Source organism: Anolis sagrei, chromosome 2 (genome assembly GCF_037176765.1).
Source record: "Anolis sagrei isolate rAnoSag1 chromosome 2, rAnoSag1.mat, whole genome shotgun sequence".
Taxonomy (NCBI): Eukaryota; Metazoa; Chordata; class Lepidosauria; order Squamata; family Dactyloidae; genus Anolis; species Anolis sagrei.
The window spans coordinates 47691755-47707523 of record NC_090022.1 but is presented as its reverse complement, the minus strand read 5'-3'; the positions used below and the strand labels follow the sequence as shown (position 1 = coordinate 47707523).

At 40.3% G+C, this 15769-nt stretch overlaps 1 protein-coding gene across 4 annotated transcripts in view; it reads right to left on the bottom strand.

The window, feature by feature from the left end:
* GRM7 (glutamate metabotropic receptor 7) overlaps positions 1–15769 on the bottom strand; it is a 588333-nt gene that overhangs the window by 288108 nt on the left and 284456 nt on the right. For all 4 annotated transcript variants that reach the window (XM_060766298.2, XM_060766300.2, XM_060766299.2 and 1 more), the window contains exon 3: positions 5744–5885. In XM_060766298.2, the coding sequence (XP_060622281.2) occupies positions 5744–5885 (142 nt within the window). The remainder of the gene's footprint in view (positions 1–5743; positions 5886–15769) is intronic.

Genomic DNA, 15769 nt, shown 5'->3' with positions numbered 1-15769 from the left:
TGTGCAATACAGAAAGATAGGACAAAATAATATGAATCCATGTATGGTGTATGTGGTATCTACTATTTAATGCTAAGCACTAATACTAAATTTCTATTAAACACTAACATTAAATTTTTAGCCTGAAGAAGAGAAGGCTGAGAAGAGACACGATAGCCATGTATAAATATGTGAGAGGAAGCCACAGGGAGGAGGGAGCAACTTGTTTTCTGCTGCCCTGGAGACTAGGATGCAGAACAATGGCTTCAAACTACATGAAAAAAGATTCCATATGAACATTAGGAAGAACTTCCTGACTATGAAAGCTGTTCAGCAGTGGAACTCTCTGTCCCAGAGTGTGGTGGAGGCTTCTTCTTTGGAGGCTTTTAAACAGAGACTGGATGCCCATCTGTCGGAGGTGCTTTGAATACAATTGTCCTTCTTCTTGGCATGGGGTTGGACTGGATGGCCCATGAGGTCTCTTCCAACTCTATGATTCTATGATTCTATGCTAAAGTTTGTTGCATTACTATGAGGTTTACTTCCTATTTTCCCTTTCTTTCACCACCTTCCATCCCTCTCCCTCACTCTAGGTTTACAGAAAATCCCGATGCAGATTTATAAGAAATATTTCCCCAGTCTGGTCTCTAGCAATGATATTTGCGTGTGCTGATTTTAGTATGATACACAGACTATTAAATCCATCAGAAAGCAGAGAGAAAATAATTTACTGCTGTAAACCTGGCAAGAAGAATCACTTTTAGACCATTGTAATCATCAGATTTTAACAGACGCGTCAATAGCTCTGATGAGTTTCAGGTTGCAATTGCGTCTAGTTCATCACATGGTTGTACTGTGAAGCAAAATCAAAGATAATAACCAAAAAGAATGAGTCTCTCCCTCCTTTATAGTGCTATCATTCTCCTGAGAAAGTGCAAGCAAACAGATACGCTAATGATGAAGTCTGGCCAACAACAGAACCTCAGAAAATGTGCATTAAAATTTTAAAACAATAAGATAAAACAAACTCAAGAATGGAATGTTTCAGCATAAGGTCAATCTGACATGGGATTTCAGTCTGAACTTTAGGTTTGTTTTAACTTGTTATATTTTTATTGGATATTTTCTGATTGTGGTTTTGTGGTGGCCTAGAACAAACCACCAAGTTTAACCCATTTCTATCCTTTTAAATATAATATTCCTTTTTATTTTTATTTGCTTTAATGACAATTAAATATCTCTAAATAGAAATGCACACTATATAATTATAGCACTACAATTTGATTTTAACTGCCATGCAAATTTCTGGATTTCACAGAATTTTGCCATGGCAATTAGAGTGGAATCATAGCTTTAACTGGGCTCTAGAACTGAACAATTCTTGAATACTAATGTTTCCTCAGATTTCCCTCTATGTCTATTAAAATTGATAGGCTTTCATCTACATTTATAGGGTTGAAAAAAAGAAATATACGCATGAGCGTTTCACTGAAAGCTTGAAAAAAAACTTGACAGGCACACCTGAAATGACCCTCTAGCTATTAAAAATATAGAAATACCTGCATCAAACTGAATGCAATGTAGCGAGTTCAATATGAACTTCTGGTATAAAACCAAGTTAGTACTCAAGGTGCTCTTGTAAGGTTAAAAAAGAAAGGGGGAAACCTTACATTTAATGTTTCAGGAAACCCATCAGATAGAAAAAGAGACAGACAAAAGAAGAGTACCTATATTTTAGTAGAAAACCCCTAAATCTGACTATCATGTGCAGATATAAGTATCCTCCTGAGGCAGGAGCCTCATGGATCATTGACCCTTCTTAGACAAAGGAACGTAAAAGAAGTGAGCCAAAAGTCTTGAGTACAACTATGTCTGACCATAGAAAAATCTTCTGTCATCTGATGTTGCTTAGTAGTTTCTGAGCTGTAGGAGCTGGTACTTAGAGCTTCTGCATGCTTGCTAGTGAAATAATAATTAATTACTTCTTTTGTAATCAACAGCTTTCTTTCTTTATTTTCTTATCCCCCTCTAAATACGTTGATTCCCCAGTCTACATTCTACATGTGTAACACAAGCAATGGAAACATGACACCCCCTCATGAACTGTGCAAGAGTAGCACACTGGGGGAAAGATTCCCTGTTGCAATGACAACTTTTATTAGCTTTGTCTAAAACAAGTAATATGTTGGTGGTATAATCACTTTCAACTGGTGCTCTGATAGACATATCAATTGAACTTCATGGGGGATTCAAAAGTGATAAAACCAATGTTTGGTTTATTGAATTTAACAATTAATACCACTCCTTTAGAGCCCCCCCCCCCTTCCACCAAAGGCATGCAGGCCAGTGTGCAATTCTGCCTTCCCAAAATAGGTGCTCCCAGCTACAATGGGATTTTATGATAATCCACTTAAAAGGCACGACAGTTTGAGAGAGTAGTTCAATTGATGGGAAATTACATTATTCTCTCTCCCCTTTCCTCAACTGAATTGTTAAAAAGTGTACTTTACATAGCACAGCATAACATATCCAGCCCAAGACCATTATTTCAAATTAGGTTTGTTCTTTGTGGTTCCATTTATAGGAGAAAAATTAGATAAAAATCAGTCAGATGGGCAAACTTAGACAACCTTGCATTTGTCTTGAGACTACTCCTGGATAACTCCTGATGGAAAAGAAACATCCATCTGTGCAGGAACCTACTTGTCCCACAAAACAAATCTGCTGAAGAAATTGGGTTATTGGCACCACAGCATTAGAATAGAGTAAAGAAACAATGATCACTCCAAACTCCCCCCCCCCTTTTCTAGCATTCACTGAGAGCAGTTCCTGTTTTACAAGTAAACAAAAGGTAGGTTGGGGAAGTAGGAGAGAATAATAGGATCTAAACATCTAAATACGAATAGTATCTAAACATAACCCAACTTTGTTCAGCTATTCAAATCATACTGGACATGGAGTATGCTAACAGTCTGACATACAGACTCTCCATAAATCAAGAATCTTATTCCAGTTTTTCCTTACCAGATGACCATTGCTATATATTTGAAAACTTCAGTCACTAATTTTAATGGTTATTGGAAAACAATGGAAAATTTTTCATCACTGTAGATTTTACCCAGGAGGTTACCTGAATTCACAACAATTTCTCTCAGTTCCTTTTCTTTCTTCCAGACTTCTTTTTGATGTTTTTGATTTCTCTTCTTTGCCTCATTTCTAAATATGTCACTTTATATATTTGTGAATAATTGAAAATGGGCCATTTAAATGTATTCAAAGATATGGAACATTTCAGACTGTCATCTCCTACTCCTCCTACTTCTCCCCTGCCCCCTCTCTCTATCTGTATCCCCCTCTCCTCCTCCCCTCTTTATAGACATTATTTCTAAATGGTTCCATTTGAATTTTTTTTCTAAAATATTATCCAAACATTTTCAAACCACTGAAAATGGGCCCTAAAGACTTAAAAGACCTTGCAAATATCTTTCTGAAACACAGTGAATTCTCGGGTGCCATTCTCACACAAAACATACTTAGTCTTTATTTTCTTGCCTTAAATGTTTGCATTTTATATTCCACAACTTACACAGCAAAGTGTTTGGATCTCCATGCCATTTGTTTCTTAATCAGCATGCACCTTAAGGCCCATCCAGACAAGCCTTTAAACCAAGATCTGTCTTTGTTTTATCCGAGGCGTCCAAATGACACCTCCGGTAAAACCCTGATTTATCCAAATTAATAAGATATCTCATTAGATCAGGGCCTTCCTAAAAGGGGTTTTGGGATCCAGACCTTTTAATGGTGTATTGAGCCTGTGAGGTATCACTCCCAGGTAGTTTTGTAACTACCCAGGGGTGAGTCTTCACAACCATCTCACATCTTTTGGCTCCAAGAGCTCAGAGGTGCAGGATGGCACCCACCCCCTCCCCCCCTAGGCCCCTCAAAACAACACTAAAAATTAAATAAAACCCTACCTGGCTGCCATTAAGGTACTACTTGAGTCTTCCTGGTGCAAAGAAATGATGAGTCGGGTGCGGGGGGGGGGGGGGCTTGTCAAGAACTCAAGTAGTACCTTAATGGCAGCTGGTCACTTTTTTAATTTTTAAGGGTTGTTTTGGGGGACTTTGAGATGGTTGCATGCCATTCTGGTAGTTAATGGAATGGCATGGAAACACCCTCCTCCCAGAAAGCCCGTGTTTTTGGGAGGGGTGTGTGGACTTAAATGCATGCTGAAGTGGGTTTTTAAACCTGCTTTGCCCTGGATTTAAGTGTAGTGTGGAAGTACCCTTAGAAAATTAAGGGCACATCTATACTGACAAATTTGAGGTGAAACCAAACCAGCATGGCAAGAAGCAGTTTCACTATGCAGATGATTACATTGCAAGCCATGGAAGTGGTTTGGTGTATGGATGCAGAGAATGCAGATTTTTTCCCCAACTTCATCTGCTGGAATTCACATCTACAGATCAACAGAGCACTTCAGGTGTCTCCACAGTGATTCACATTCTCTGGAGTTCCTTTTGATGTACAATATGGTTTACATTAAAGTGTGCTAATGCACATTGTGGTTCTATTTTGGAGTCTTCCCCAGTTTTGCTTATGTTGGTTGAAATCTGTTAAAGCATACCGCAGCATACATTCACAGCAGGAATTATGTAAATTGTGCACTTTCAAATAGCCTTTAAACTGGCCAGTGTAGATGTGTCCTAAGTCACTATAGCTGTGTTTTCAAAGAAAATGATATTGCTATATTAACTAAGCTTTTCTAAGCCACCAACACAAAAACAACTAAAACAAAAAAGGCCAGGATGGGACCAATTTACTTTGCCTGGAATAACATTATTGACAAAAAAAAAAAACAATACATGCATTAGGACATGGCAAGCAGCTGAACATTGGGAAGACTATGGTGCAGATGGCAATTTCATAGAATACCTATACTGCATGTTGGCATTAGTATGGATTCTCAACAAAATGTGACTTGAGAAACACAAGTGCCTCAAGGGTTTCTACTGATCACTTAGCAAACTATATATTATAATACATTTGATTGTGTGCAAGAGCCATTTGGGGCAATTTTTGTCAATGACAATTTTTGGAAAAAAATCAATATTTCCTTGATATTTCAACATTCTGAAATGTTAACAATTACACTGTTAACAAAAAACCCCACATGAATTATATGTGTGCACACACAAAACATGCTTCCTGTACATGGAAGTGTTCCTGCATATAAACAGGTTTGTTTTCATGCAAACATTAATGTTTTCTTTTTCCCCACAGAATAATTCCTGTACAACACTTCCAAATGTTGAATCCAGGATAAAATTACACAAAATTGAGGTTCTGTATTACTAATCACAACAAGGTTCCCTATGGTCAGGTAACCTACTTTTCACAAGTAGAAAGAGTAATAGTAGCATCTCTATGGAGAAGAGTTCTAGATAGAATTCTGTGCTGGTATGCTAAGACTTATGTGTGATAGATGCTTCCCCCATGGGCAAATATAATTACACAATTCCTTTGTTTCAACTGAAAGTGGTACAACCATAATCAATTTTATCAACTTAATTGTTAATTTGATGAACTATTTTTAGGAATTTGGGAATGCACCAAATGCTTATTGTGCATAATGCAGGCCACACACAGTGTTTCCCCTTTTCTTTCTCTGCCTCTCTGTCAATATACCTCTATATTTTCTAACGATTTTTGCTAGTCCATAGTCATTACATGTATACAAATTAAGGTCTCCGGTCATCCTTACTTTATATCCTCATCGTAGGCAAAGACAATGATAGCCCTGGCTCCGGGAGTATCTAGGAGGAGCTTGATTATTTTATCAAACTCGAAGGTCTTGTCTTTGCGATCCTGTGGGATTTTCAATGACTGGGCAATGCAGAGGTCACCTGTTAATAAAAAGAAAGAAGACAAGATGCTAAAATCTGTGAAGTTGACCAAAACAGAAAATTGGGGGGAAATGAGATTAAAGGAAGGGTGTGTGTTAAGAAACAAAAGAGATGAGAAAGCGGCTTTATTGTAGTCCAGAGGAAGTGTCTCTAAATTTGAGTCATGAAGATGCTGAGATGCTCACAGACAAACATCTGCTTCATTGTTCTACAGTTAACCTAGTTTATGATTGTGAAGATTAATACTATATATCAGGCATGCTAGGCCCTGTCTAGGTGTTTGTCTAGATCCCATTATATTTAGGAAATTAAGCAGGTTCAGACCTTGTAAGTACTTTAAAAAGGAAACTGTCAAATATCAAGCACTGTCACTATACATCAGGGATAGGCAATGGCAAACCATCTCTGAGTTTTTCTTGCCTAAAGAAGTGTTATGAAATTAATGGGAGCACCAGGAGTCAATAGACAACTTGAAGGAACACACACACTCAGAGGGAGCAAAGGAATTGTACTATAACCCCACTTTTCCCACAGTGACCAGTCTTGTTGATGGGGAAGACCTGAAAATGAAGCTTAATTGCATGCACTTCCATGATTGATTAGATGTCTCTGATTCCTAGCCCAGTATTCAAGTCATTACAGCATAAGGCCCTGCTGCAGGGTTGTAACTTTAGGGGTTGGAAAATTCATGGGATTCACCTCAAAAAAGAAGTATGCCCCCTCAAAAAATCCCTTTAGTCTTTAACTTTAAGCATTGTAGTTACATTCAGCTGAGCATTTAGAAACCTATTTTTGGCATATAAAGAAAAAGTGGGCAACATTACCAAGGAAATGCAAACACAGTGAATAAAAGCTGAATGTTTTTCAACATCTCATTCTTTGAAATGCCAGGAATTTGTGGACCAAAGGAAAAAAATCATAAAGAAAGATTTAATAATTGGAGTTTATGCCTTTATTTTGACTTTCTGCTAGTGACATCCCTTCTCCCTTTTGTGCAAGTAAAAGCATTTTAACCCGTTTTGGCATTGGCCTTTGATTTAAATCACTGCAAGATGGTACATCTTTAGCATTATCCTCTTCCTGCCATCACAGAGTGAGAGAATAAAGTCCAGGACTTAGGAAAAAAACTTGTTCAAACAAATAAAATATATCTTTTTTTTTCAGATATCTTTAGCGTAATTAACAAGGTCCCACTATCACACACAATGAAATGGAACATATAGCAGGTTCTGGTAAGTTTCAATCGAACAAATATATTGAATGTGCTTCTTGGATAAAATTCCATTCCAGAGTATTACTTTAGCATAAATATATCAATCTATTACATTTAATGATCTAGGAATATGGAAAAGACAGTTAAAGATTAAAATACGAGAAGCAAAATGCTCAACAAAGGAGGGAAATAGCAGATGTTGCCATAGAGAGAAAAGAGAAGAGAGTGCAAATTAAATTGTTCCCTATGTGGAAGTTGGTTTCAGCTTTCTTGGGGTTAACTTTTTGAAGGTACCAGTTCACAACCTTTGTAATAGCAAACTTAATTCCTTGCTGGGAAAGGACAATTCTGCAACACTAGGAAGAGGACAAAGAAGTCAAAACTTACATAGGTCCATGTATAAACACAGATGCAATTTTGAAAATTATTATCACACTCAAAATAGAGATACCTTGGTTTGTATCCTATTTGTTAATCCCAACTAAAGTAAATCCCATGAATAAATGGAATTTACCTGCATATACTCTGGGCTGGGCTTTAGCACAGCAGGTTAATCACCAAGTTGCAATAAATCTTGCCCACCAGAAGGTTGATAGTTCAAATCCTGGGTCAGGGAGAAGGCCTGACCTTCTACCCAGCTTCTGCCAAAGTGGTGGAGAAACAGCACCCCCTGTGGGCAGAACCAAGCACAACCTCCAAAGATGCCGAAAGATAGGAAAGCACACACACACACACACATACATATATAGAGAGAGTCTGTCTTATCATTGTATAATTGGTATTGAATGTTTGCCATATATATGTTCTCTGATCTACCCTGAGTTTCCTTTGGTGTGAGAAAGGCGGAATATAAATACTTTAAATAAAATAAATAAATAAATACTCTACCTGGAAATACTGGATAAAATTTAAGCCTATATATCTGTTTTTCACAGTGGAACAGTGTGATCAAGTGATCTATGTGCCTGATCAGATAACTGTCCATTCCAATATGCCAAATATTGGTGGGCTTCCAGTTTCCTTTCTCAGAACCCATTTCCACTAATCCTGATCTGATTGCACATCCCATTAAACTAATAGTCATTCAAACAGTTTACTACCTTTACTACCTTTCATGTTCCAAGTGAGGATTGTGACCATCTCCTTCATTAAAAGCAAACACAAATGCCAACCTGTGAATAAAAGTGTCTAATGCCCAAACCTCATAACACATTCTTGAACACATTTATTTATTTTATTTATTTATTTGCTTCATTTTTATACCGCATTTTTCAGCCCTTAGCAGGCGACTCAATGCGGCTTACAGTGCAATTAAAACACGACAGTACAACAACAGGATCGGCGACGTTGATCCACAACAATTAACAATCAGACAGGACAAATCAACAAACAACATACATAGCGTCTCAATTGAAATCAGATCCGTTCTCATAGTCGTTGTGCCGTTCCTATGTTCCATTTACCGACTTCCTTAATTAGTTGCATTGCTTAGCCAAACGCTTGTTCGTAAAGCCAGGTCTTGACCATTCTCCAAAACGTCAGCAACGAAGGTGCCTGTCTGATGTCTGCCGGCAAGGCATTCCATAGCCGAGGGGCCACCACTGAGAAGGCCCTGTCTCTCGTCCCCGCCAAGCGTGCCTGTGACGCAGGCGGGATCGAGAGCAGGGCCTCCCCAGACGATCTTAATGTTCTAGTCGGTTCATAGGTGGAGATGCGTTCGGAGAGGTAAGCGGGGCCAGAACCGTTTAGGGCTTTATAGGCTAAAGCCAGCACCTTGAATTGTGCCCGGTAGCAGATTGGCAGCCAGTGGAGCTGGCTCAGCAGAGGAGTGGTGTGCTCCCTGAGTGCCGCTCCCGTTAGCAAGCTGGCTGCCGAGCGCTGGACCATCTGGAGCTTCCAGGCAGTCTTCAAGGGCAACCCCACGTAGAGCGCGTTGCAGTAATCAATCCGGGATGTAACCAGAGCGTGGACCACCGTGGCCAAATCCGACTTCCCAAGGTACGGGCGCAGCTGGCGCACGAGTTTGAGTTGTGCAAATGCTCCCCTGGACACCGCCGAAACCTGGGGTTCCAAGCTTAGCGAAGAGTCCAGGATCACACCCAAGCTGCGAACCTGCGTCTTCAGGGGGAGTGTAACCCCGTCCAACACAGGCTGTAACCCTATACCCTGTTCGGCCTTTCGACTGAACAGGAGTGCCTCTGTCTTATCTGGATTCAATTTCAATTTGTTCGCCTTCATCCAGTCCGATACAGCAGCCAAGCAACGGTTCAGGACCTGAACAGCCTCCTTAGTAGTAGGTGGGAAGGAGTGACAGAGTTGGACGTCATCTGCGTACAGATAACACCGCACCCCGAAACTCCGGATGATCTCTCCCAACGATCCTCTAGGAAGGACCTGAGCCACTGCAGAGCACTGCCACCAAGGCCCATTCCCGCGAGGCGTCTCAGAAGGATACCGTGGTCGACGGTATCGAAGGCTGCTGAGAGGTCCAGCAGAACTAACAGGGACACACTCCCCCTGTCTAGCTCCCTGCGCAGATCATCCACTAAGGCGACCAAGGCTGTCTCGGTACCATGTCCCGGCCTGAAACCAGACTGTGCCGGATCTAGATAATCAGTGTCTACCAAGAATACCTGGAGTTGTGAGGCCACCACACGTTCCAGGACTTTGCCCAAAAAGGGAAGATTGGAAACAGGCCGATAGTTGACGAATTGAGTGGAGTCCAGTGATGGTTTTTTCAACAGCGGTTTTATCACAGCTTGTTTTAAGCTGGCTGGAATTTTGCCTTCCCGAAGGGAGGCATTAACCACCACCTTCACCCACTCGGCCAATCCCCCTCTGGCCTCCTTTAGAAGCCAGGATGGGCAGGGGTCTAGGATGCATGTGGTTGCCCTCATTCCTCCAAGTATCTTGTCCACATCCTCGGGTTTCACCAATTGAAATGAATCCAACAAAATCGGATAAGCAGATGCTCGTGTTACATCCTCTGAGACTGCCGTTAACATGGTGTCCAGGTCAGAACGGATCAAAGCGACTTTGTCCGCAAAGAACCGAGCAAATGCTTCACAGCGGGCCGTCAAGTTGTCAGGGTTCCCATCCGGCGTGGTGGGATTTAATAGACCTCTGACAACTGGAAACAGCTCAGCCAGACGGTTCTTTGCGGACGCAATATTGGCCGCAAAGGAAGATTTCTTTGCCGCCTTTATTGCCACGGCATATGCCCTAAGAAGGGCAACATACCGTGTTCGGTTTAACTCGCTCGGGTCCGAACGCCACACGCGCTCTAGTCTCCTCTTCCTTCGCTTCATCGCTGCCAGCTCCTCGGTGAACCAAGGGGCTGGTTTAGCTCGGCTACTTGAGAGGGGACGTTCTGGAGCAATCGTGTCTATTGCCCTAGTCATCTCCCCATTCCAGAGAGACACCAGGGCATCAACAGGATCACCAACCAAGGAAGCGGGAAAATCCCCAAGAGCCATCAGGAATCCATTCGGATCCATAAGCCTCCTGGGGCGGACCAACTTAATGGGTCCCCCACCTCTGCAGAGGTTAGGAGGTGCAGCAAGTCTAAAGCTGACCAGATAGTGGTCGGTCCATGGCAACGGAGAGATGGATAACTCCTCAACACCGCCACTTTGCTCCCATCCCTGGCAGAAAACCAAGTCCAATGTGTGTCCAGCACTGTGAGTGGGGCCAGATACCTGTTGGGACAGCCCCATGGTTGCCATGGAAGACATGAAGTCCTGAGCCGCTCCTACTAGGGTAGTCTCGGCATGTACATTGAAGTCCCCCAGCACAAGAAGCCGTTGGGACTCCAATGCCAGGCTCGAGACCACCCCTGCTAGCTCAGGTAGGGAGACCGTAGTGCAGCGAGGTGGGCGGTACACATTATCATTTTCATACTTTCTCTGGAGGTGTAGTAGAGATGTGGGGGATCAGGTCTCTATGCACCTTTAGGTTCATGTTCATCAACCACATTTTTAATTTTTCTTTTAGTATCCTAAAATCTAATTGTGGGTTGCAACTTCTTTTATGGAATAAGATACAACTTAAGATGGCTACCCTTGGGGAAACTGTAATAAAGTACTAAGGATTCCTATTTATTCAGTGTTCTGTAGTAATAAGATAGTAAAACAACCAATCTGAGCTAGCCTGGGGAATCCACAATTGTATTCCCACTCCTCCATAAATCTTATAGAGTGACATGGGGCTAGCTGATTTCTCTGAACATGACCTATTGCAGAAGTTTGTTGTGAAGATAAATAGAAAAGAGGAAAAACTACTGTGCTACTCTTTTGAGAAGAAGCACAAACAATAAAATATATTAAACATAATTCGACTGCCTCTCACTTTCTTTTAAAGTCATGAATTACTAATATCAAACCATTAATGCAGACATGGATAAACATGTGAAATAATCTGTACTTCTGCAGAACTATGAAGACAATACTTGCAAGCAGTATGCAATTTCCTTTCTGAGAAGTCTTTGTTTTATAGTACCTGGCAAACCTCACAACCATTTTTCTCTTAATACATCATATCAGATATTGTTTCTTTCTAATGTGACCAGAAAACATTTGGAGCATAACCTAAGGGCATACTCAGAGACTCAGAAAGATGTGAGATTCAGTAATGTCTTTCTGATCAACCTTTGCTCAACAGGAATCGTGCTAAACCATTGGGGTAATCCATAAAAAGGAAGAGGAAAAAAATAGTTGAAAATCCATTTCCTCAAACAATATTGTGAAAATTGCCTGACTTTATAGTTACTACGTTTCCCTGTGGCTTGAGTCTCTTTGGCAGACAGACCTGATTGCTTCTGAATTGGTCTCGTCATTTAAATTCCCAGCACTATCTGTTCCTGGCTGTGCTCACAGGTAGCAAGGAGACATGAAAACATTCAGCCTGAACTGTCCCTAAAGAACAGTGTACCAAGACAAAGCAGAAAACCAAACTGAGATTGTCCTCAGACCATAATTCAGGGAAAGAAGAAGGCTTTTATTACCAAGGGCAGTTAGGAACTCACCAGCAAGACATCAGTACTGCAAACAGTTTAGTACCCTCAACAATCATTTGGAGAAAGTACAAAAGGACAACTTGAAATCTAAATGTCAGCATGGAAAAAACAACAAAGGAAGCACACAAAAGTGGAGCATCTATTGTATCCTGAAATTACCCTCTGAAGGCATTTTTAAAAAATGGATTTTAAAAATATCATTTGAAGAAATATTTTTTAAAAATAAGAAGAAAAGAACAAAGTCAGTGAAAGCACAGAAGATACAAATGTGGTGCATTCTTTCAAATGTCCCAGTTTGGCAGAAACAATCCTGATTAAAGGTCTTTTGTCCCATATTTTCAGCTGCTTTAACAATGTCTCAGTTTCCCTTCCTCCCACTTTCACCCTTTTCCTCAGTTTACTTTGGCTGGTGGAAATTGAGTTTAAAATAGAAAATAGTTTCTACTCGGTTAACTCAGCCAGAGGAAGAGATGGAAACTTGCCTTTCCTGGTAGCCTTAAGGAAAAAAAAACTCATAGCTTGCTTGTTTTTACTCATTACTACTTTCTCTTAATCTTCACCTCATTCTGAAATCCTTGTGTGGATCTACACTAACACCTTATCCTGGGGCTGACCTGCCACTGCAAAGGTGTGAGAGAGTCTTGACTGCCCAGCAGCACTGAATCCAGTTCAGCACAACCAGACAGTGACCCTTACTGTTTCTGCTCATTCTCCTTGTTACAGTGTTCTGTAGGTTCAATATGGGTCCTGCAGGTTGGTTGTTGCCTGCAGTGATATTGGTCAGGGCATCAGAGTGATAAGGAAGGAGGAAGGCAGAAATCCTCCCACCTCTTCCTCTCCTTTCTCTGATTAACTCCTCACTCCAGTTGTGACTCCAGGTCAGGCTGCACAACCTGCAGCCCTCCAGGTGAAATGGGTCAAGGAAGTGTGTTTCATCCAAAATTTCCTGGAGCTAGAGAGCAACTGTCTTGTTACCCCCCCCCCCCAAAAAAAAATAGACACTGGTCTATAGTTATTAAGACCCAGGGGATCTAGGGAGGACTGTTTCGGCAGGGGTCTAACTATTGCTTCTCTTAAACAGGAGGAAAATTCTCTTCTCTAATGTGTTGTATTTGAAATCTAATTGGATCTCCTCCCTGGATGACAAGCCAAGAGATACAGGGATCAAGAAAGCAAGTTGTCCTCCTTACTTGCCCCAGCAGCTTGTTCACGTCAACATTACTCACCAATTGAAACTGATTCAGTATAATCCCACTCAGAGAGTTGCTGGACATTTTGTTGTTGTTGTTATGCTCCAATGATAGCATCTAAATCAACTCTTATGCAAGAGATTTTATTTGTGAAATGGTTATTAAGTGAAGGTTCTAGCAATGGGATAGGAGAGGACACCTGGGTTAAGCATTTCACTTCTCTGAACAGCTCAGCTGTTTGTGAATCTATAGATGCAATATGTTCAGAGAAGAAAGTTTTCTTCGCTGTATGTATTGCCACTTTATAGGAATAAAGATGTCGCATAAAAGTTGAGATTTCCACCATCTGAGCTCTAGTCATCATCCTTTTCTTTAGTTTTGAATATATCTTTAAACTATACTTTTCTAATGCTTAATTCCTCATGTGTGCGAATGTCTGAAGTGATACACAGTGATTCAAAAGATAAAAGAATTAAAGCATTCGAAGACATCGAACTACTTCAGACAATGGCTGCAAAGTCCATTGACACACACACATATCAATGAAAAATTACTAATCATCTGCTACTTGGAGGTTATCTTCAATGCAAAGCCCTTTCAAGCTAATCCCAGTCAAAGAAATATCTATTGGGCACATACCTCTTCCTTAAAATACTGATTTCAGCACATTCCCTAAAATTATTCATGTATAAAAGATATACAGTCTTATCAAGGTATCAAATCTAGTTTCAAATAATTTCTAAATAAAATTTCCTAAGGAGGTATACAGATGGCTGATATAATTAAATCAAGATGATATCACCGGATTTTTAGTCTTCCAATTAATATCCAAACAGGATAATATAGGTGATCATAAATTATGTATAACAGGCTACATTATGGACCACGATGTGGACAAATGAAAAGTTATACCTTCACCATTGTATATAACTGTAGAATAGAATTTGTTGCAGTGAGAAATAGAAAGGACAGTGATTAAATGTTGCTGGGTTCCTCTGGGTTAATTTCGGTTTGTATCTCCCATAATCTCTCATAATTGACAATTTCAGCTAGGGAAATGGGAATTATAAGTCAAATGCATCTGGAGGGACATAATTGCCTATGATACCTGGTCCAAAGAAGCCAAGACTTGGATTCTGCATTAATATAAAAATGTCACTATGAAAATATGAAAATCTATCAGAAGGAAGGGGAATGGCATAGGTCCACTCAATCTTGGAAAATTCTAGCAGCCTTTCATTTTTCTGTCTCCTGTGGTTTTGAGGACCATCCTGTCCTGGAGAGCTGGTTCAAGGACCATAGATGTCCTTAGGATGCAAATCATGGACCACTGACCATGGCAGGACAATGTCCATGACCATTTAATGAAGCAAGAAATACAATATTTATGACTTGAGGAAGACTATGGACTGGATGACTTCTTTCTGGTTCTCAGATGTAGCAATTTAGAAGAAGATTTATTTATTGGTTTATTGGGTAAGGCAGAAGTTCTCAAACTGTTGAAGCTTTGGAGCCCTTTTTGAAGGAAAAGTTTCTCATGGAGCCCAAGAAACCTTTGGTAACAGAGGCAACATTGCATTTTAAAATTTGACTGATGAGCCAGGCCAATGGCAGGTGGATGGAGAATGTTTGTGTGAACTAACTGGGGGAAAAACATAAACAAATTCCTATGCACACTTCACGTATCTTGTTTGTAGTGCAAAGAAAGAAAGAAAGAAAGAAAGAACAACATAAGATTTAAAATGAAGAGCAATTTTAACCTACATAAACTTAATAGTATTTCAGCAGAAAACTCCAGGGGCCATCTAGCCTTTGCAATAATATCGTAATAATAGGTGGTGGAGGAGAAGCAACCCAGGACATCCAGCCCAACTTCTTTCTGCCTTGTAGGAAAAGTACAGTCAAAGTATCTCCAACAGATGGCCATCCAGCCTTTGCAATAGAAGAAAAGGAAGAGGAGGAGGAGGAGGAGGAGCAAACCAGGGGCCATCCAGTCCAACCTCTTTCTTTCTTGCAGAAAAAGCACAATCAAAGGACTCCCAACAGATAGTCACCCAGCCTTTGCAATAATAATAATAATAATAATAATAATAATAATAATAATAATATTGATGATGATAGAATAAGAATAACAAGAAGAAGAAAAAGAAAGAGGGGGGAAAGCTTGGAGGGAGAAGAGGAGGAGGTAGAAGGAACGGTTGAACCCCTCAGTATGTTCATGGAGCTCCACTCTTTGAGAACCACTGGTTTAAGGAGTGAGTAGAAAAATACATAGTTACTATAAATATCCTAACTATTATGTGCAAGACCCCTTAAGAAATAAGCACAAGAAGCCTATTGATTAACCATATATCACTATATATGTGATCCATTGACCAAAAGCCATATCAACCACAGCATTATAGCCAAAGTACCTGTTTCAGAGCAGTCATAGTTAAGCCATATGTGATGCAGTATTTAGCATATT